The sequence below is a fragment of the Oncorhynchus gorbuscha genome, linkage group LG06 (assembly GCF_021184085.1).
Source record: "Oncorhynchus gorbuscha isolate QuinsamMale2020 ecotype Even-year linkage group LG06, OgorEven_v1.0, whole genome shotgun sequence".
Classification (NCBI taxonomy): Eukaryota; Metazoa; Chordata; class Actinopteri; order Salmoniformes; family Salmonidae; genus Oncorhynchus; species Oncorhynchus gorbuscha.
In genome coordinates, this window is record NC_060178.1 from 74,797,922 (window position 1) to 74,821,833 (window position 23,912).

At 41.5% G+C, this 23,912-nt stretch overlaps 1 protein-coding gene across 1 annotated transcript; it reads right to left on the minus strand.

The window, feature by feature from the left end:
• Nucleotides 1–813: 813 nt before the first annotated feature.
• LOC124037252 (zinc finger protein 2 homolog) lies at nt 814–22,555 on the minus strand. Its single transcript, XM_046351931.1, has 2 exons — nt 22,010–22,555; nt 814–2,634 (listed from the first exon to the last, which is right to left on the minus strand). The coding sequence occupies exons 1-2, from the start codon at nt 22,368–22,370 to the stop codon at nt 1,421–1,423; spliced, it is 1,575 nt and encodes a 524-aa protein (XP_046207887.1). The 5' UTR covers nt 22,371–22,555; the 3' UTR covers nt 814–1,420.
• Between the last annotated feature and the right edge of the window lie 1,357 nt (nt 22,556–23,912).

The window sequence follows — 23,912 nt, forward strand, 5'->3', positions numbered from 1 at the left end:
AGCACATTTCAGACATGGATGCAACGCAATGCACTTCATAGAAAAATAAAAAAAGAACTGAAATATTTACTATACAACAAACATAAGAGGATAAAAAAAACTAAAGAATAACGCTAAAAACTGAAAGACTAACGAGCAGGAAATGCCATTAGCTAAAATAATAAGAATAGGATGCATTGTCCAACCCAAAATATAATCTTGTTTTACTCCATTGTTTGTAAATAAAATACTTGTGAAAAGTTGTTTGCATGAATAATTAAGATAAATAAATGTTACATGAAATGTAAATATGACATATCAAAACCAAATGTACACCCCTTTGTTTGTAGGTATTGGCAATAATTCCCTTAATGGTGAGGCATGGAATAATACAAAATAAATATTTTGCCACGCTGGATGTTTGACATGAGTAGGTGATTTGAGTCACGCTTCTTCAGAAGAGGAATAAATACAATTAGCACTTGAATGTTGTAAATAAATAGTGTGTATAAATAGAGTGATGTACGATTGTTAATACAATTGTTAATAGACCTTTTTTTTTAATACTCTGTCCATGTGTATAAGCTGCAAGTTTTTTTTTTTAATTAAGTTGTTTTCAAGTCATTGAAATAACAAACTGAAACATATGTATTTTCAACTTTCACTGTCAACCAAAAGTGAACGTACAATACCAGTCAAATGTTTGGACACTCCTACTCATTCAAGGGTTCTTCTTTGTTTTTACTATTTTCTACATTGTAGAATAATAGTAAAGACATCACAACTATGAAATAACACAAATATAAAACATATTTTATATTTGAATTTCTTCAAAGTAGCCACCCTTTGCCTTGATGACAGCTTTGCACACTCTTGGCATTCTCTCAACCAGCTTCACCTAGAATGCATTTCAATTAATAGGTGTGCCTTGTTAAAAGTTAATTTGTTGAATTTCATTTTGAAGTAATGCGTTTAAATTTAGGGGCCGCAAAAATTAAGAGAAATGCAACACTTATGTCATCACTCATATAGATATCACATTGAAATCAGTTGCACGAGAGGGGGGACATGAGGTTACATGTCCTGTTAAAATAAAAGTAACAGCTCAAAAACCACATGAAATCTGGGAATAATGTTTACATCACTGGTTAGAGGACAATTTGTAGAAAACATCTAGCTACATTTTGAGGTGTTGCATTTTTTTTCAAGTGGGTCCCAACACGGTAAGTGTAATGCAACACTTTCTTTGTTAATCACATAAATAGTGCTCTTTCAATTCAGAGCCTGTTTTTTTTGCCCTTATGAGGCTAATATCAATAGAATGGGGGGGGGGGGGGCAAACGTTTAGGGTTATACATTGTGACATTAAAATACTCCTACTACAATGTTAAAAACATTCTACATTGTGACATTATTTAATTGAAATCATGGTACAACGTCCTCATATATGTATTTTCTGATGTTTAATCAGAGATTTTCTACCAGTGTAACTCTTCCCACATTGATCACAGCTATAAGGGTTCTCTCCTGTGTGTGTCCGCTGGTGCATAGTCAGATGGCTAGATGTAGTAAAACTCTTCCCACATTGATCACAGCTATAAGGCTTCTCTCCTGTGTGTGTTCTCTGGTGCATAGTCAGATGGCTAGATGTAGTAAAACTATTCCCACATTGATCACAGCTATAAGGCTTCTCTCCTGTGTGTGTTCTCTGGTGTATAGTCAGACGGCTAGATGTGACAAAGCTCTTCCCACATTGGATACAGCTATAAGGTTTCTCTCCTGTGTGTGTTCTCCGATGTACCATCAGGCAGCTTGAGTGAGTAAAACTCTTCCCACATTGATTACAGCTATAAGGCTTCTCCCCAGTGTGTGTTCTCTGGTGTGATTTTAAATGTACTGAAGAAACAAAACTCTTTCCACAGTTAGGGCAGGGGTAAGGTTTCTCTCCCGTGTGTGCTCTCTGATGTATTGTCAGCTGTCTAGATTCAGTAAAACTCTTCCCACATTGATAACAGTTATAAGGTTTCACTCCTGTATGAATTCTCTGACGTTTTTTAAGGTCCTCTGAAGGGGTGAATCTCCTCCCACAGTCAAAGCAGCAATGACGTTTCTCTCCAGCCTGAATTCCCTGGTGTGTTTTCATGCTGCTTGGATCATTCAAACTCTCCCCACACTGATAACAGATAAAAGGTTTCTCTCCAGTGTGAATTCTCTGGTGTACTTTTAGTGAATCTGATCTTGAGTAACTCTTTCCACAGTCAGAGCAATGGTAAGATTTCTCTCCTGTGTGTGTTCTCTGGTGTATAGTCAGATGGCTAGATGTAACAAAACTCTTCTCACATTGATCACAGCTATATGGCTTCTCTCCTGTATGTGTTCTCTGGTGTATAGTCAGACGGCTAGATGTAACAAAACGCTTCCCACATTGATCACAGGTATAAGGTTTCTCTCCATTGTGAATTCTCTGGTGTACCTTTAGTGAATCTGATCTTGAGTAACTCTTCCCACAGTCGGAGCATCGGTGAGATTTCTTCCCTGTGGGTTTCCGCTGGTTTTTCTTGAGGTGTTCTGATGTGGAGAGACTCTTCTCTGCCTCGTCAGCTTCATAATATTGTTGAGGCTCTACAGAGGATCCACGATAGTCAAGTCTCTCTCCTGTGTGAACAACAAAGTCAGACAGATGGTTAAAAGCCCACAACAGCAGAAATCCTGTTTATTTCAGCTAAAAGGTGATGCCCATGACTGTCTAATGAAGTATAAATGCTTTTACAAATGCATTTGCCAATTGTCTTAAAGACAGTCAAGTGACAACAACAGTCATAATTTATATTTTTTCACATTAGTGGTAAAGTAGGCTACAAATAAATGAGACTTTCTGAAACCCTTCATTCTGTGCCAGATTACTTTTGGTCACCAATATAGGCAGGCTCCCTTCTAGGTTTGCTAAAATTTGCCGCATGAGGGCGGTGTGCACGCTAATGTTAGCTCCATGCTAATGCAGAAACCGCTAGTTACGGATGCAGTAGATCTGCATGGAGCAAAAATGGTGAGCTAAGACTTTATACAGAACAAAAATATAACTGCAACATGCAACAATTTAAACGTTTTTACATAGTTACAGTTCATATAAGGAAATCAGTGAACTGAAATAAATTCATTAGGACCTAATCTATGGATTTCACATGACTGGGAATACAGATATGCATCTGTTAGTCACATATACAGTACCAGTCAAACGTTTGGACACACCTACTCATTAAAGGGTTGATCTTTATTTTAAATATTTTCTACATTGTAGAATAATAGTGAAGACATCAAAACTATGAAACAACACATATTGAATAATGTAGTAATAAAAAAAAGTGTTAAACAAATCAAAATATATTTGAGATTCTTCAAAGTAGCCACCCTAGGCTTTGATGACAGCTTTGCACACTCTTGGTATTCTCTCAACCAGCTTCATGAGGAATGCTTTTCCAACATACTTGAAGAAGCTCCCACATACTGAGCACTTGTTGGCTGCTTTTCCTTTGCTCTGTGGTCCAACTCACCCCAAACCATCTAAATTGTGTTGTACACGTCGATCCAGAGCATCGCTAACATACTCATCGGGTGACATGTGTGGTAAGTATGCAGGGCATGGAAGAACTAGAAAATGTTCAGCTTCCAGGAATTGTATACAGATCCTTTCAACATTGGGCTGTGCATTATCATGCTGAATCATGAGGTGATGGAGGCAGATAAATGGCACCACAATAGGCCTCAGGATCTCATCACGGTATCTCTGTGCATTCCAATTGCCATCGATAAAATGCAAATGTATTTGATGTCCATAGCTTATGTCTGCCCTTACCATAAAACCACCATGGGTCACTCTGTTCACAACAACGTTGACATCAGCAAATCACTCGCCCACAAGATGCCATAAACGTGTTCTGCAGTGTGAGGCCGGTTGGACCTATTGCCAAATTCTCTAAAATGACGTTGCGATGGCTTATGTTAGAGAAATTAACATTCAATTCTCAGGCAACAGCTCTGGTGGACATTCCTGCAGTCAGCATGCCAATTGCACACTCCCTCAAAACTTGAGACATCTGTGGCATTGTGTTGTGAGACAAAACTGCACAATTTAGAGTGGCCTTTTATTGTCCCCAGCACAAGATGTACCTGTGTAATGATCATGTGTCTTTTTATTAGTAATATATATATACACTGCTCAAAAAAATAAAGGGAACACTAAAATAACACACCCTAGATCTGAATGAATGAAATATTCTTATTAAATACTTTTTTCTTTACATTAGTTGAATGTGCTGACAACAAAATCACACAAAAATTATCAATGGAAATCAAATTTATCAACCAATGGAGGTCTGGATTTGGAGGCACACTCACAACTAAAGTGGAAAACCACACTACAGGCTGATCCAACTTTGATGTAATGTCCTTAAAACAAGTCCAAATGAGGCTCAGTAGTGTTTGTGGCCTCCACGTGTCTGTATGACCTCCCTACAACGCCTGGGCATGCTCCTGATGAGGTGCCAGATGGTGTCCTGAGGGATCTCCTCCCAGACCTGGACTAAAGCATCCGCCAACTCCTGGACAGTCTGTGGTGCAACGTGGCGTTAGTAGATGGAGCGAGACATGATGTCCCAGATGTGCTCAATTGGATTCAGGTCTGGGGAACGGGCGGGCCAGTCCATAGCATCAATGCCTTCCTCTTGCAGGAACTGCTGACACACTCCAGCCACATGAGGTCTAGCATTGTCTTGCATTAGGAGGAACCCAGGGCCAACCGCACCAGCATATGGTCTCACAAGGGGTCTGAGGATCTCATCACGGTACCTTATGGCAGTCAGGCTACCTCTGGCGAGCACATGGAGGCCTGTGCGGCCCCCCAAAGAAATGACACCCCACACCATGACTGACCCACCTCCAAACCTGGAGGATGTTGCAGGCAGCAGAATGTTCTGCACCGCGTCTCCAGACTCTGTTACATCTGTGAAATGTATTGTCAATCAGTGTTGCTTCCTAAGTGGACAGTTTGATTTCACAGAAGTGTGATTGACTTGGAGTTACATTGTGTTTAAGTGTTCCCTTTATTTTTTGAGCAGTATACAGTGGGGCAAAAAAGTATTTAGTCAGCCACCAATTGTGAAAGTTCTCCCACTTAAAAAGATGAGAGAGGCCTGTAATTTTCATCATAGGTACACTTCAACTATGACAACAGACAAAATGGACAAAAAAATCCAGAAAATCACATTGTAGGATTTTTAATGAATTTATTTGTAAATTATGGTGGAAAATAAGTATTTGGTCACCTACAAACAAGCAAGATTTCTGGCTCTCACAGACCTGTAACAACTTCTTTAAGAGGCTCCTCTGTCCTCCACTTGTTACCTGTATTAATGGCACTTGTTTGAACTTGTTAACAGTATAAAAGACACCTGTCCACAACCTCAAACAGTCACACTCCAAACTCCACTATGGCCAAGACAAAAGAGCTGTCAAAGGACACCAGAAACAAATTTGTAGACCTGCACCAGGCTGGGAAGACTGAATCTGCAATAGGTAAGCAGCTTGGTTTGAAGAAATCAACTGTGGGAGCAATTATTAGGAAATGGAAGACATACAAGACCACTGATAATCTCCCTCGATCTGGGGCTCCACGGAAGATCTCACTCCGTGGGGTCAAAATGATCACAAGAACGGTGAGCAAAAATCCCAGAACCACACGGGGGGACCTAGTGAATGACCTGCAGAGAGCTGGGACCAAAGTAACAAAGCCTACCATCAGTAACACACTACACCGCCAGGGACTCAAATCCTGCAGTGCCAGACGTGTCTCCCTGCTTAAGCCAGTACATGTCCAGGCCCGTCTGAAGTTTGCTAGAGAGCATTTGGATGATCCAGAAGAAGATTGGGAGAATGTCATATGGTCAGATGTAATATATTTACCAAAATATAACTTTTTGGTAAAAACTTTTTGGTAAAACTTAACTCAGAATGCTGAGTTGTATCCAAAGAACACCATACCTACTGTGAAGCACGGGGGTGGAAACATCATGCTTTGGGGCTGTTTTTCTGCAAAGAGACCAGGGCGACTGATCTGTGTATAGGAAAGAATGAATGGAGCCATGTATCGTGAGATTTTGAGTGAAAACCTCCTTCCATCAGCAAGGGCATTGAAGATGAAACGTGGCTGGGTCTTTCAGCATGACAATGATCCCAAACACACCGCCCGGGCAACGAAGGAGTGGCTTCGTAAGACGCATTTCAAGGTCCTGGAGTGGCCTAGCCAGTCTCCAGATCTCAACACCACAGAAAATCTTTGGATGGAGTTGAAAGTCCGAGTTGCCCAGCAACAGCCCCAAAACATCACTGCTCTAGAGGAGATCTGCATGGAGGAATGGGCCAAAATACCAGCAACAGTGTGTGAAAACCTTGTGAAGACTTACAGAAAACATTTGACCTTTGTCATTGCCAACAAAAAGAATATAACAAAGTATTGAGATAAACTTTTGTTATTGACCAACTACTTATTTTCCACCATAATTTGCAAATAAATTCATTGAAAATCCTACAATGTGATTTTCTGGATTTTTGTTCTTCTCATTTTGTCTGTCATAGTTGAAGTGTACCTATGATGAAAATTACAGGCCTCTCATCTTTTTAAGTGGGAGAACTTGCACAAATGGTGGCTGACTAAATACTTTTTTGCCCCACTGTGTGTGTGTGTGTGTGTATTTATATATATACACCTATCTACATCTATGGGCTTTTATATATATATATATATATATAACCCCTTTTTCTCCCCAATTTCATGGTATCCAATTGGTAGTTACTGTCTTGTTCCATCGCCGCAACTCCCGTACCGACTCGGGAGAGGCGAAGGTTGAGAGCCGTGAGTCCTCCTAAACACAACCCAGCCAAGCCGCACTGCTTCTTGACACAATGCCCACTTAAGCCAGAAGCCAGCCGCACCAATGTTTCGGAGGAAACACCGAACACCTGGCAACCGTGATATGACACACCTGTCAGATGGACAGGTTACCTTGGCAAAGGATAAATGCTCTAACAGGGATGTAAATAAATTTGTGCACATAATTTGCGAAATACACTTTTTGTCCGTATGGAAATTTCAGGGATCTATTAATTCGCTCATGAAACATGAGACCAACACTTAACATGTTGTGTTTATATTTTTGTTCAGTGTGGGTTTTTTCTATGTATTCCGTAAATTACCGCACATTACCAGTACAAGATTGGGAGTGCTACTCAAGAAAACTCACATTAAGCTGTGTTGCTATTCACAATTTCCCCACCATGGGGGAAAAGAAACTCATGGGAGTCCCCGTAGGATGCCAGCAAAAAAATGTTGTTTGAGTGCATTTCACACTACTTTTGGATTATAATCGTAAGGTTCGTTTGAATGTCCTGCTTAATTTTGTGTCATCATCGCAACTGCTTTATACTTAAACACTTCAACCAGTAAAATGCTCTTTGGCTAGCTTTGCTACAAGCCTGTCAATGAGCGTTAGCATTCAAGCTAACAAGTGCTATATTCAAAAATAGGTATTTTGCAACTATCACAACCAAATATTATCGTAGCGGCAGTTAAAGAAATAATCAAAACAACAATTGTAAGCCTATGAGAACCCCAAAAAGTGTTTGTGTAGAAGTAATAACCTGGTAAATCTAGGCTGCTGAATGGGCACAGATGGCAAACGTCTGTTGTTTTCCCCCACGTACTTGTTTATGACGTGACACGGCGTCATCAGGTTGTCACGGGCTGCATGAGCCAGGCTTGGTACATCCATATTTGGACTTTAAAACTAATCTAACATCTCTGGAGAGACCTGAAAATAGCTGTGGAGCAACGCTCCCCATAAAACCTGACAGCTTGAGAGGATCTGCAGAGAAGAATGGGAGAAACTCCCCAAATACAGCTGTGCCAAACTTGTAGTGTTACACCCAAGAAGACACGAGACTGTAATCACCGCCAAAGGTGTTTCAACAAAGTACTGTGTAAAGGGTCTGAATTCTTGTGTAAATGGAATATTTCGTTTTTTAAATTTGCTAAAAACTATTTTTGCTCAAAGTTTTCTAAATGATTAGAAACAAAAGTAAGTACACATTTCATGCAGTTCCACATGTGAATTTAAAGGAATAACATAGATTATAAACTGGGGGTTCGAGCCCTGAATGCTGATTGGCTGACAAAACATTTATTTTTACTGCTCTCTGGGGTTTATAGTGTATGGTCAATATACCGCGATTAAGGGCTATATCTAGGCGCTCCGCATCACGTCATGCGTAAGAACAGCCCTTAACCGTGGTATACTTGCCATATACCACACCCCCTCCTTGAGTTATTGCTTAACTAGGGTTGAATATTTTTCCAGAGAATAAATAAATGTTCTCCTGGGTAACCCGGTATTTCCCGCCAAAACTGTAAGTGTCATTCAAAAGCACATCAATCGGCCTGTCTGGATTTGATGAGAGCTATAAATTAAATATGAGCCCTGCATTAGACATTTAATGAGCCCAAGCCCAAAAATTCCCAAATGATTGTGCCTTATCCAATACATATACTGTAGCCAATGATATAGCCTACTGCACATTATGCACGACAGAAAAACATAAAAGCCCATAGATGTAGATAGGTAAATATTTTCTTAAGAAAGCATATTTACCTAACTATTTATTTAACAGATTAAGGGCTTGTAAGTAAGCATTTCACGATAAAGTCTACACCAGTTGTATTTGGCGCATGTGACAATTCAAATTTGGGTTGATTTGAAACTAGCTCCAGTAGGATAATTTGAGTGTGAACTGCATTACTGTACTGTATTATACAAACTGGAATTACATACAGTTGAAGTCTGAGGTTTACATACACCTTAGCCAAATACATTTAAACTCGTTTTTTTTTTACAATTCCTGACATTTAATCCTAGTAAAAATGTCCTGTCTTAGGTCAGTTAGGATCACCACTTTATTTTAAGAATGTGAAATGTCAGAATAATAGTAGAGAGAATGATTTATTTCCTCTTTTATTTCTATCATCACATTCCGAATGGGTCAGAAGTTTACATACACTCAATTACTATTCGGTAGCATTGCCTTTAATTGTTTTACTTGGGTCAAACGTTTCGGGTAGCCTTCCACAAGCTTCCCACAATAAGTTGGGTGAATTTTGGCCCATTCCTCCTGACAGAGCTGGTGTAACTGAGTCAGGTTTGTAGGCCTCCTTGCTCGCACACACTTGTTCAGTTCTGCCCACAAATGTTCTATGAGATTGACGTCAGGGCTTTGTGATGCCCACTCCAATACCTTCACTTTGTTGTCCTTATGCCATTTTGCCACAACTTTGGAAGTATGCTTACGGTCATTGTACATTTGGAAGAACCATTTGCGACCAAGCTTTAACTTCCTGACTGATGTCTTCAGATGTTGCTTCAATATAGCCACATAATTTTACTGCCTCATGATGCCATCTATTTTGTTAAGTGCACCAGTCCCTCCTGCAGCAAAGCACCCCCACATCATGATGCTGCCACACCCATGCTTCACGGTTGAAATGGTGTTCTTCGGCTTGCAAGCCTCCCCCTTTTTCCTCCAAGCATAACAATGGTTATTATGGCCAAACAGTTCTATTTTTGTATCATCAGACCAGATTACTTTTCTACAAAAAGTACGATCTTTGTCCCCATGTGCAGTTGCAAACTGTAGTCTGGCTTTTTTGGCGGGTTTGGAGGAGTGGCCTTTCAGGTTATGTCGATATAGGACTCGTTTTACTGTGGATATAGATACTTTGTACCTGTTTCCTCCAGCATCTTCACAAGGTCCTTTGCTGTTCTTCTGGGATTGATTTACACTTTATGCACCAAAGTACGTTCATCTCTAGGAGACAGAACGTGTCTCCTTCCTGAGCGGTATGACAGCTTCGTGGTCCCATGGTGTTCATCTGTACTATTGTTCGTACAGATGAACGTGGTACCTTCAGGCATTTGGAAATTGCTCCCAAGGATGAACCAGACTTGTGGAGGTCTACAATTGATTTGAGGTTTCGGCTGATTTCTTTCGATTTTCCCACGATGTCAAGCAAAGAGGCACTGAGTTTGAAGGTAGGCCTTCCACAGGTACACCTCCAATTGACTCAAATTATATTAATTAGCCTATCAGAAGCTTCCATGCCATCAAAATGCCATCATTTTCTGACCCATTGCAACTGTGCCGTCTGGGCCTCTTCGAACATCTCATTCCAAAATCATGGGCATTAATATGGAGACGGTCCCCTCTTTATTGGTATAACAGCCTCCACTCTTCTAGGAAGGCTTTCCACTAGATGTTGGAACATGGCTGCGGGGACTTACTTCCATTCAGCCACAAGCGCATTACAGAGGTTGGGCGATTAAGCATGGCTCGCAGTCGGAGTTCCAATTCATCGCAAAGGTGTTTGATGGGGTTGAGGTCAGGGCTCTGTGCAGGCCAGTTAAGTTCTTCCACACCGATCTCAACAAACTATTCATGTATAGACCTCACTCTGTGCATGGAGGCATAGTCATGCTGAAACAGGTAAGGGCCTTCCCCAAACTGTTGCCCCAAAGTTGGAAGCATAGAATCGTAGCGTTAAGATTTCCCTTCACCCGAATTAAAGGGCTTAGTCAGAACCATGAAAAACAGCCCTACTATTCCTCCTCCACAAAACATTACAGTTGGCACTATGCATTTGGGCAGGTAGCGTTCTCAAACCCAGATTTGTCCGTCGGACTGCCAGATGGTGAAGCGTGATTCATCACTCCAGAGAATGTGTTTCCACTGCTCCAGAGTCCATTGGAGGTGAGCTTTACACCACTCCAGTCGAAGCTTGGCATTGTGATCTTAGGCCTGTGTGTGGCTGCTCGGCCATGGAAACCCATTTCATGAAGCTCCCGACAAACAGTTATTGTGCTAACGTTGCTTCCAGAGACAGTCTGGAACTCGGTAGAGAGTGTAACAGACGAGGACAGACTATTTTTACGAGCTTCACACTCCAGTACTTGGTGGTCCCGTTCTATGAGCTTGTGTGGCCTACCACATCGCGGCAGAGCCAATGTTGCTCCTATACATTTCCACTTCACAATAACAGCACTTACCGTTGACCGGTTCAGCTCGAGCAGGAAAGAGATTTGACAAACTGACTTGCTGTAAAGGCGGCCTCCTATGACAGTGCCACATTGAAAGTTGCTGAGCTCTTCAATAAGGCCATTCTACTGGCAATGTTTGTCTATGGAGATTGCATGGCTGTGTGCTCTATTGTATACACCTGTCAACAACAGGTATAGCTGAAATAGCCACATCAACTAATTTGAAGGTGTCCACATACTTTTGTATATACAATGCCTTCGGAAAGTATTCAGCTCCCTTGACTTTTTCCATGTTGTTCTAAAAAAAAAAACTTCAATAGTACTCAGACCCTTTACTCAGTACTTTGTTGAAGCATCTTTGGCAGCGATTACAGCCTAGAGTCTTCTTGGGTATGACGCTACAAGTTTGTCACACCAGTACTTGGTGAGTTCCTCCCATTCTTCTCTGCAGATCCTCTCAAGATCTGTCAGGTTGGATGGGAAGCGTTGCTGCACAGCTATTTCCAGGTCTCTCCAGAGATGTTCGATTGGGTTTAAGTCCGGGCTCTGGCTGGGCCACTCAAGGACATTCAGAGACTTGTCTGGGTGCTTAGGGTTGTTATTCTGGTGGAAGGTGAACCTTCACCTCAGCCTGAGGTCCTGAGCGCTCTGGAGCAGGTTTTCATCAAGGATCTCTCTGTAGTTTTCTCTGTTCGTCTTTGCCTCAATGCTGAGTAGTCTCCCAGTCCCTGCTGCTGAAAAACATCCCCATAGCATGATGCTGCCACCACCTTGCTTTACCGTAGGGATGGTGCCAGGTTTCCTCCAGATATGACGCTTGGCATTCAGGCCAAAGAGTTGGTTTCATCAGACCAGACAGACAATCCTGTTTCTCAGATTGTCTTCAGGTGACTTTTGGCAAACTTCACGCAAGCTGGCATGTGCCTTTTACTGAGAAGTGGCTTCCGTCTGGCGACTCTACCATAAAGGCCTGATTGTTGGAGTGCTGCAGAGATTGTTGTCCTACTGTCCTTCTCCAAAGAGGAACTCTAGAGCTCTGTCAGAGTGACCATCAGGTTCTTGGTCACCTCCCTGACCAAGGCCCTTCTCCCCCAATTGCTCAGTTTGGCCGGGTGGCCAGCTCTAGGAAGAGTCTTGGTGGTTCCAAACTTCTTACATTTAAAAATGATGGAGGCCACTGTGTTCGAGGACCTTCAAAGCTGCATAAATGTTTTGTTACCCTTCCCCAGATCTGAGCCTTGACACAATCCTGTCTCGGAGCTCTATGGACAATTCCTTTGACCTTGGTTTTTGCTCTGACATGCACTGTCAACTGTGGGACGTTATGTAAACAGGTGTGTGCCTTTCCAAATCATGTCCAATCAATTGAATTTACCACAAGTGGACTCCAATCAAGTTGTAGAAACATCTTAAGGATGATCAATGGAAACAGGATGCACCTGAACTCAATTTCACGTCTCATAGCAAAGGGTCTGAATACTTCTGTAAACAAGGTATCTGTTTTTATGTTTTAATAAATGTGCAAACATTTCTAAAAACCTGTTTTCGCTTCGTCATTCTGAGGTATTGTGTGAAGATTGATTAAATAAAAACCAATCCTATGCAATTTTAGAATAAGGTTCTAACGTAACAAAATGTGGGAAAAGTCAAGGTGTCTGAATATTTTCCGAAGGCACTGAGTGGATTTACGACGTGGTCGTAAAGTCCTAAAAACGAACAGGGGGGGGGGGGGTTGTTTACATCTCTGCTAGTCAATTCCCTGAAAGGGCTAGCGTCATGACACTAGGGATGTACGATATATCAGTGAACGTATCAGAATCAGCTGTTATTTGCTAAAAATACCAACATCTGTATGGGCCCGATGTGTAGTTTAATGCAATGTGCAAAACTGACGTGCATACAGTGAGGGGGAAAAAGTATTTCCCTCATTAAAATGCAAATCAATTTATAAAATTTTTGACATGAGTTTTTCTGGATTTCTTTGTTGTTATTCTGCCTCTCACTGTTCAAATAAACCTACCATTAAAATTATAGACTGATCTTTTCTTTGTCAGTGCGCAAACGTACAAAATCAGCAGGGGATCAAATATAACATAGGTAAATGATGTAATGACGCCACGTAAAATGTTGCGCTACATGTTCAACACAGCATTCCTAACCTAGCCCACAATGTCTGCTGTGTGGATCCAGCAGTCAACAAGTCGAGCAGTCATTTGAAAGAGTAAGAACATTTCAGCGAGACAACTCAAAGGCAAAATCCATTAACTTCAGGATAATGGAATTCATTGCCCTTTGCAATCAACCATTCTCTGTCGTGGGTGATGTTGGCTTTCGCCAACAAGACGAGCACCGGACACATGTTGCCCTACCGGAGTTACACAGTGATCGTGTCACTCTTATTAGCTTCACGACATATGACATTTACGTCTCTTCCAAGACGGAGTAGCAGTCAGACGTCTTTGTCCTGTCGTGTCCCTTGTATACATCTTTTTACATCTTTTTCTTCGCATATCTTTTAAAAATATTTTCCTAAACCTTAACTTCTAAATACTCTCCTGCAACACGCCTCACCCAATGTGGGGTAGATCTGCTTTTTTCTAAAGTATTTCTATTTACTTCGGATCTGGAATCCCTCAAATGAAGCTAGCCAGCTAACTACCTACCAGTTATCAGTTAGCGATCCATTGCTAGCGGTCATCAACTAACCTTTAGATCGGAAAGCTCTCGCCAGTTCAAACAACGTGACTCAAACCAGAGCATAACGGATCTATTTCTCTCCATATTCCCGGATTCCTACGCAAACTCTGGACATTTTCATTTGGATCTTCGCAACTAGCTAACCGCAATCCAGTTCTCTGCTGCCTGTGACTGGAATTAATTGCAAAAATTGCTGAAGTTGGAGACTGATCTCCCTCACCAACTTCAAACATCTGCTATCTGAGCAGCTAACCGATCGCTGCAGCTGTACATAGTCTATCGGTAAATAGCCCACCCATTTTTACCTACCTCATCCCCATACTGTTTTTATTTATTTACTTTTCTGCTCTTTTGCACACCAATATCTCTACATGTACATGACCATCTGATCATTTATCACTCCAGTGTTAATCTGGAAAATTGTAATTATTCGCCTACCTCCTCATGCCTTTTGCACACAATGTATATAGACTCCCCTTTTTTTCCGACTGTGTTATTAATATATATGAATAATAATAATATATGCCATTTAGCAGACGCTTTTATCCAAAGCGACTTACAGTCATGTGTGCATACATTCTACGTATGGGTGGTCCCGGGAATCGAACCCACTACCCTGGCGTTACAAGCGCCATTCTCTACCAACTGAGCTACAGAAGGACCATATTATTGACTTGTTAATTGTTTACTCCATGTGTAACTCTGTGTTGTCTGTTCACACTGTTATGCTTTATCTTGGCCAGGTCGCAGTTGAAAATGAGAACTTGTTCTCAACTAGCCTACCTGGTTAAATAAAGGTGAAATAAATTTTTTAAATTTAAAAATCCTAGGTGACCACTCCTGGCTAGCGTTTCCATCCTGGAGCAAGCACCAATTAGCCTGAAGCTAGCCCGGCCAGGACTCTTGTGCTACCACCGAAGCCCACTAGTGGGCTACAATATCCAGACCTCTTCTACTGCCGGTACGGGGCACGGAACCCAGCCGATCCTCTACGACTGGAATACCGACATAATCTGCCTGAGGATTTCAACAGGCCCGACGCCCGCTGAAGGCCCATTCTGCTAACCTGCTAGATGCCTAGAGCTACTTGGAACCATATTAATTCCACGACTGGTCTATCAACATCCCCCAAAGGCTAACTTGCTAGCCCCGGTCTGCTAACTCCTAGCTTGCCTGTCCCGGTCTGCTAACTGCTAGCTTGCCTGTTAACTGCTATCTTGCCAGCCCCAGTCTGCTAACTGCTAGCTTGTTTAGCCCGGCCTACTAACTCTTAGCATCGGCCTGCTAACTGTCTAAATCACTGTGTCCCCAGTCAGCCCAACCACTCAATGGACTCATATGTTCACTTGGCTACGCATGCCTCACTCTAATATCAATATGCCTCGTCCATTACTGTCCTGGTTTGTGATTACTGTCTTATTTCACTGTAGAGCCTCTAGCCCTGCTCAATATGCCTTAACCAACCATGTTGTCCCACCTCCTAGATATGCGATGACCTCACCTGGTTTAAATATCGCTCTCATCATTACTCAATGCCTAGATTTACCTCCAATGTACTCACATCCTACCTTCCCTTTGTCTGTACACTATGCCTTGAATCTATGTTTTCGTGCCCAGAAACCTGCTCCTTTTTCTCTCTGTTCCGAACGTGCTAGACGGCCAGTTCGTATAGCATTTAGCCGTACCCTTATCCTACTTCTCCTCTGTTCCTCTGGTGATGTAGAGGTTAATCCAGGTCCTGCAGTGCCTAGCTCCCCTCCCACTCCCCAGGTACTCTCATTTGTTGACTTCTGCAACCGTAAAAGCCTTGGTTTCATGCATGTTAACATTAGAAGCCTACTCACTAAGTTTGTTTTACTCACTGCTTTAGCAGACTCTGACACCCCGGGTGTCTTAGCCGTGTCTGATTCCTGGCTTAGGAAAACCAACAAAAACCCTGAAATCTCCATCGCTAACTATAACATTTTCCACCAAGTTAGAACTGCCAAAGGGGGTGGTGTTGCAATCTACTGCAAAGATAGCCTGCAGAGTTCTGTATTACTATTCAAATCTGTACTAGAGGTCGACCAATTATGATTTTTCAACGCCGATACCGATTCCGATTATTGGAGGACCAAAAAAAGCCAATGCCGATTAATTAATTATTTTTTATTTGTAATAATGACAATTAGAACAATACCGAATTAACACCTATTTTAACTTAATATAAAACATCAATCAAATCAATTTAGCCTCAAATAAATAATGAAACACGTTCAATTTGGTTTAAATAATGCAAAAACAAAGTGTTGGAGAAGAAAGTAATATGTGCCATGTAAAAATGTGTGCCATATAAAAAAGCTAACGTTTAAGTTCCTTGCTCAGAACATGAGAACATATGAAAGTTGGTGGTTCCTTTTAACATGAGACTTCAATATTCCAAGATAAGAGGTTTTAGGTTGTAGTTAATATAGTATTTATAGGACTATTTCTCTCTATACCATTTGTATTTCATATACCTTTGAATATTGGATGTTCTTATAGGCACTATAGTATTAACAGTGTAACAGTATAGCTTCCGTCCCCCTCCTCGCCCCTGGGCTCGAACCAGGAACACATCGACAACAGCCACACTCAAAGCATCGTTACCCATCGCTCCACAAAAGCCTCGGCCCTTGCCGGGCAAGGGGAATAACTACTCCAAATCTAAAAGCGAGTGACGTTTGAAACAGTATTAGCGCTCACCCAGCTAACTAGCTAACCATTTCACATTGGTTACACCAGCCATTAAGCTGATAGGCTTGAAATCATAAACAGTGATGTGCTTGCGAAGAGCTGCTGGCAAAACGCATGAAAGTGCTGTTTGAATGAATGATTACGGGCCTGCTGCTGCTCAGTCAGACTGATCTATCAAATCAGACTTAATTATAACATAATACCACACAGAAATACGAGCCTTAGGTCATTAATATGGTCGAATGCGGAAACAATCATTTAGAAAACAAAACGTTTATTATTTCAGTGAAAGACAGAACCGTTTGGTATTTTATCTAATGGGTGGCATCCCTAAGTCTAAATATTCTTGTTACATTGCACAACCTTCAATGTATGTCATAATTACGTAAAATTCTGGCAAATTAGTTCGCAATGAGCCAGGCAGCCCAAACGGTTGCATATAGCCTGGCTCTGCGTGCAATGAACGCAAGAGAAATGACACAATCTCACCTGGTGAATATTGCCTGCTAAACTGGATTAGTAGGTATAACTAGTGATTATGATTGATTGTTTTTTTATAAGATAAGTTTAATGCTAGCTAGCAATTTACCTTGGCTTCTACTGCATTTGCGTAACAGGCAGGCTGCTCGTGGAGTGCAATGGTTAGAGCGTTTGACTAGTTAACTGTGCGGTTGCAAGACTGGAACCCCTGAGCTGACAAGGTGAAAATCTGTTGTTCTGCCCCTGAACAAGGCAGTTAACCCACAGTTCCTTGGCAGTCATTGAAAATAAGAATGTGTTCTTAACTGACTTGCCTACTTAAATAAAAGGTATAAAAATAAAAATATAAACATTTTTTAATTATCGGAAATTGGTGCCCAAAAATACCAATTTCCGATTGTTATGAAAACTTGAAATCGGCCCTAATTAATCGGCCACACTTCTAAAAATTCACCTTTTGAGAAACAAGTCACTCACGGTTGCCACTTGCAAGACCTCCCTCTGCCCCCAGCTGTGCCCTCGATACCATATGTGAATTGATTGCCCCCCATCTATCTTCTGAGCTTGTGCTACTAGGTGACCTAAACTGGGACATGCTTAACACCCAGGCCATCCTACAATCCAAGCTTGATGCCCTCAATCTCACACAAATGATCAATGAACCTACCATGTACAACTCCAAATCCGTAAACACGGGCACCCTCATAGATGTTATCCTAAATAACTCACCCTCCAAATACACCTCTGCTGTTTTCAATCAAGATCTCAACAATCACTGCCTGCATCCGTAATGGATCTGCGACCAATCGACCACCCTTCATCACTGTCAAACTCTACCTAAAACACTTCTGCGAGCAGGCCTTTCTAATCGACCTGGCCGGGGTATCCTGGAATGACATTGACCTCATCCCGTCAGAAGATGATGCCTGCCTATTCTTTAAAAGTGCCTTCCTCACCATCTTAAATAAGCAAGCCCCATTAAAAAAAAAAAATGAACACGGAATAGATATAGTCCTTGGTTCACTCCAGAACTGTCTGCCCTTGACCAGCATAAAAACATCCCGTGGCGTTCTGCATTAGCATCGAATAGCTCCCGTAATATGCAACTTCTCAGGTAAGTTAGGAACAAATATACACAGGCAGTTAGGAAAGCTAAGGCTAGCTTTTTAAAACAGACATTTGCATCCTGTAGTACAAACTCAAAAAGGTTCTGGGACACTGTAAAGTGGAGAATAAGAGCACCTCCTCCCAGCTGCCCACTGCTCTGAGGCTAGGAAACACTGTCACCACCGATAAATCCACTATAATTGAGAATTTCAATAAGCATATCTCTACGGCTGGCCATGCTTTCCACCTGGCTACCCCTACCCCGGTCAACTGCCCGGCACCCCCCACAGCAACCCGCCAAAGCCCCCACCATTTCTCCTTTACCCAAATCCAGATAGCTGATGTTCTGAAAAAGCGGCAAAATCTGGACCCTACAAATCAGAAGGGCTAGACAATCTGGACCCTCTCTTTCTAAAATTATCTGCAGAAATTGTTGCAACCGCTATTACTAGCCTGCTCAACCTCTCTTTTGGATCATCTGAGACTCCCAAAGATTGGAAAGCTGCCGTGGTCATCCCCCTCTTCAAAGGGGGTGACACTCTAGACCCAACCTGTTACAGACCTATATCTATCCTACCCTGTCTTTCTAAAGTCTTCGCAATCCAAGATAAAAAGATTACCGACCATTTCGAATCCCACCGTATCTTCTCCGCTATGCAATCTGGTTTCAGAGCTGGTCATGGGTGCACCACAGCCACGCTCAAGGCCCTAAACGACATAAGCACCATCGATAAGAGACATTACTGTGCAGCCATATTCATCGACCTGGCCAAGGCTTTTGACTCTGTCAATCACCACATTCTTATTGGCAGACTCGACAGCCTTGGTTTCTCAAATGATTGCCTCGCCTGGTTTACCAACTACTTCTCTGATAGAGTTCAGTGTGTCAAATCGGAGGGCCTGTTGTCCAGGCCTCTGGCAGTCTCTATGGGGGTGCCACAGGGTTCAATCCTCAGGCTGACTCTCTTTTCTGTATACATCAATGATGTTGCTCTTACTGCTGGTGATTCTCTGATACACCTCTACGCAGACGACACCATTCTGTATACTTCTGCCCCCTCTTTGGACACTGTTAAATAACCACCAAACAAGCTTCAATGCCATACAACTCTCCAACTGCTCTTAAACGCAAGTAAAACTAAACGCATGCTATTCAACCGATCACTGCCCGCACCTGCTCACCTGTCCAGCATCACTACTCTGGACAGTTCTGACTTAGAATATGTGGACAACTACAAATACCTAGGTGTCTGGTTAGACTGTAAACTCTCCTTCCAGACTCACATTAAGCATCTCCAATCTAAAATTAAATCTAGAATTAGCTTCCTATATCGCAACAAAGCATTCTTCACTTACGCCGCCAAACATACCCTCGTAAAACTGATCATCCTACCGATCCTCGACTTCTCATCTATAAAATAGCCTCCAACACTCTACTCAACAAACTGGATGCAGTCTATCACAGTGCCATCCGTTTTGTCACCAAAGCCTACTATTTGACGCGTTAAATAAGCTTTTAATTTAACATGTCAAATAACACAGTTCTATTACAGAATGTTGTGTGTTCTGAATTTGCACGCACACGTGCAAGCCTAGCGCCACCACTACTATAAGTAGCACTGTCAAAGCTGTACAAAAGGTCTGCAAACAAGCAAACATCGGCCACGAACAATGTGTTTACAATACCGCATTGGTAATAAAGCATTATTTGTTAGACTGCAACTTCTGGGGTAGCTAGCTTTAGCTTGGTACCTAGCTAGCACCAATATAACCAGCCTGAAAACAATGACCTGTAGAAACTGCAGTCATTTTCATTATTCTTAGCAATGATTTAAGAATCCTTGTGAGTAAGTATTAGCTAGGTAGACACTTGTTGTTCTGCCTATTGAAATTGAAAATTCAGTTGATGAAAATAAATAGCTAGCCTGCTACTTAACTTAGCTTCATCTGGTTAGTGATGCTTGACCGGACCAGGTTATATGTTGTGAAGCTAGCCACAATAAGGATTGGCCACAATAAGGATAATAGTGGAATTTGCGGTTTGCCTTCAAAATAAAAGTAACTCTTTGAAAGTGATGCAGAAGGATACAATTGGTGGAATCATGCCATATTTAGACTAGATAATGTTAAACAAGATTGCAATGAGAAGCAATGAAATGGGGTATCAGTCAACTTGGTGACACCCACAGAACACAACTGTGTTTAGGCAAATATTAGCATTGTCGCAGGACTGTGACTGTGTGAAATCACCTCCCCAGTCAGCCTATTGTGTGTAGTGACATTTATATTACACTGTACAGCTTTACCTAAGAATTGGGGATCAATGAAATGGGGTATCAGTCTACTCAATACACAATATATTTTTTCCCAATGTCCAACCTCAGTTATCAGACTCCAAAACATCCACGCAGTACTGTTTTTCCTCAAGAATAGTGTTCAAAACACATCATTTGACAATAAATGTGGCTCAATTTACTGTTGTTTAAGAGTCCCGCAATAAGAGCTACAACGCTAATGTTCTCTGGGTGTCACCGAGTAGACTGATACCCCATGTCATTGATCCACAATCCATAGGTAAGGCTGTACAGTGAAATAAGTATATCCCCAACACAATTCTAATATATAATACATCCAGTGTGATTTCAACTGATTGTCAAATTAACAAATTATTGCCTTGTTGATTTTATATAACAACACCCAACCTTGCTTATGCAATTATGGCTTAATTCTACTATTTCTATTCATTTGCGTCACTGTCAATTACATACTTTTATTTTGAAGGCTAAACGCATAGATGGGTCCGACCACCATTAATCAAATAAGAACGATCTTGTAAATTAGGGTTATTTTAGATGATGTTAGCTAACTAACTAGAGCTAGTATGATAAATCTTGGTTGAGAATGAAACAACTGAACAACGAAACAGCACAGCAAGTAAGTCAAAGAAATAGGTTTTTGATGATGTTTTACTGATAATGGGGCCAATTGTGCGCCGCCCTACGGGACTCCCAATCACGGCCGGATGTCATAGAGCCTGGGTTCGAACCAGGGACTGTAGTGACACCTCTTGCACTGAGATGCAGTGCCTTAGACCGTTGCGTCCATGTGTGTGTTTTAACTATTTAACTGTACCAAAATGCATAAAAGGCTGCTAAAATTTTTAATATTGGTTATTGGTATCGTGTTTTTTGTCTTGGCAAGTAAAATATTGGATATCGGTATTGGCCAAAAATGTCATATCGGTGGATGACGACTTGTAACCATAGTGTAGCGAATTCAGGGGGAGCTCTGGTCTCAAACCGGAGCCCAGCCACAGTCAAGACGACACATTTTAACCGTTACGCCAAGATGTCCTTACTTCTTGACGAGGTCGCTAGGTTTTGGGTTAAGGTTTCTACAAATAGCTTTCTCTGTGGATTTGAGTGTGGTTACATTTCTCCAGCTCCCATCCCTCAGATGTTAACCAAACCAATTCTCAGGGATACCATTTTGTTGCTTTTTAAATCCTTGATTGCCCCTTTAAAAAAGACACACAAACAATCAACCAACCAACCAAACTGCAACTCCTCAACTCTTAGTCAAGAGACTGGCATACATTGCATTTATATTAGCCCTCTGATTACATTTAAGAGCAAGACCTGCAGCTCTGTTCTTGGCCAGCTGCAACTTAACTAGGTTTTTCTTTGCAGTACCACATAGCTGGACAATAATCAAGCGAAGACAAAACTTTGAACTAAGCCCATGGGGCATATGTTATATTCTTCAAGAATAAATGGCTATATATAAATAATTATCAAGTCTAAATATGGATGTAACAACTGCAGATTTACCCTTTAACACCACACGTCTGTTCAACAACTGCAGAGTTTGTGCCTCTGTTTTAAGACAGTACTTACTAGTGTTAATCTGGGCCAATTTTCCCAAACGCATTTTAAGGCTAACTTCATCGTTACAACCATAGGATGCCTTAAGACCACTTTGGGAAACCGAGCCCAGATATCCAGTTTCCTCTTCCTCCTCCTCCTCCTTTTTCGATGTGACAGTCATCTTCCTATTCTCTTCTTTCACTCCGACAACTCCATCCTCCTCTTGCTCCTCTTCTTTCACAGTAACTTCCTCCTCCACTTTCACTCTGAACGCGTCTCCCTCTTCTTTTACTGTAACTTCTTTCTCTTCTTCTTTCACTCGAACAGCATCCTCCTTCTCCGTCCAGCAGACCTCTTCTTTAATAGTTGGAGAGTAGCTTAGTGAGGTCATGGTCGGCGATGTCAGCTTGCTTGCTAGGATAGTGCTAATTTAACCAGCCAGCTAGTTTACCAATAACAACACAGTAAATATTACATTAAAATGGATAACTAACTAGACAACAGACATGGGTTTAAAACATAGGGGCTAATATACACGAAAGCGTCTAACGAGCTGTATCGGTTTGGCTAACACGCTACGGAGGTGGCTGTGTGTAAGAAGCGTTGCGTCTACTAGATTATACGTCACATTGGCAGCATTGCCTTAAAGCCCGACATCGCCATCTGCTCACTGGAGTGTGTAACGCAGTTGAGTCAAATTAATATTTTATTTTCAGACAAAAAAGTTAAAGGGTATGAGGAAGCATTAGTTTTTATTCACCAATGTAACAAGACAGTGTGGTAAAAATGTTTTGTTGTAATCACGATCTGGCTACCTATAAGAACAAACAAATCAAATACATTTCTAATTGTCACATACACATATTTAAATCAAATTGTATTGGTCCCATACACGTGTTTAGCGGGTGTAGTGAAATGCTTGTGCTTCTAGTTCCGACAGTGCAGTAATATCTAACAAGTAACATCTAACAGTTTCACAACATATACCCAAAATACAAAATAAATCTAAGTAAGGAATGGATTAAGAATATATATACATATATATCAGAGCTGCATTGGACTAAGATACAATGGCATAGTATAGGGTACGATATATACATATGAGATGGGTCACATAATATTTACAAACAATTAAAGTAACTAAGATACTGTAGAATATTATATAGTACAGTTTATACATGAGATGAGTAATGAAAGACACGGAGACATTATTAAAGTGGCTAGTGTTTAATTTCCTTAAAGTGGCCAGTGATACCTAATCTATGTCTATAGGCAGCAGCCTCTGATGTGCTGGACATGGCTGTTTAACAGTCAGTGGTGTAGTATAGAATGCAATACAGTATTTACATATGAAATGGGTGATGCAATATGTAAACACAATTTTAAAGTGACTAAGATACTGTAGAATAGTGTGCTGTGCAGTTTATACATATAAGATGAGTAATGCTAGATACGGAACATTATTAAAGTGGCTAGTGATCCATTATTAAAAGTGGTTAATTCCTAATCTATGTCTATAAGGCAGCCCCCCCTGATGTGCTAGTGATGGCTGTTTAGCAGTCTGATGGCCTTGAGATAGATGCTGTTTTTCAGTCTCTCGGTCACAGCTTTGATGCACCTGTACTGACCTTGCCTTCTGAATGATAGCTGTCCCATCGATGTGGACAGTGGGGTGCTCCTGCTGCTGTTTCCTGAAGTCCACGATCATCTGCTTAGTTTTGTTGAAGTTGAGAGAGAGTTTATTTTCCTGGCATCACACTCCCAGAGCCCTCACCTCCTCGTTTCATCGTTGTTGGTAATCAACCCTACTACTATTGTGTCGTCTGCAAACTTGATGATTGAGTTGGCCACGCAGTCATGGCTGAACAGGAAGTACAGGAGGCGGCTGAGCACACACCCTTGTGGGGCCCCAGGTTTGAGGATCAGCGAAGAG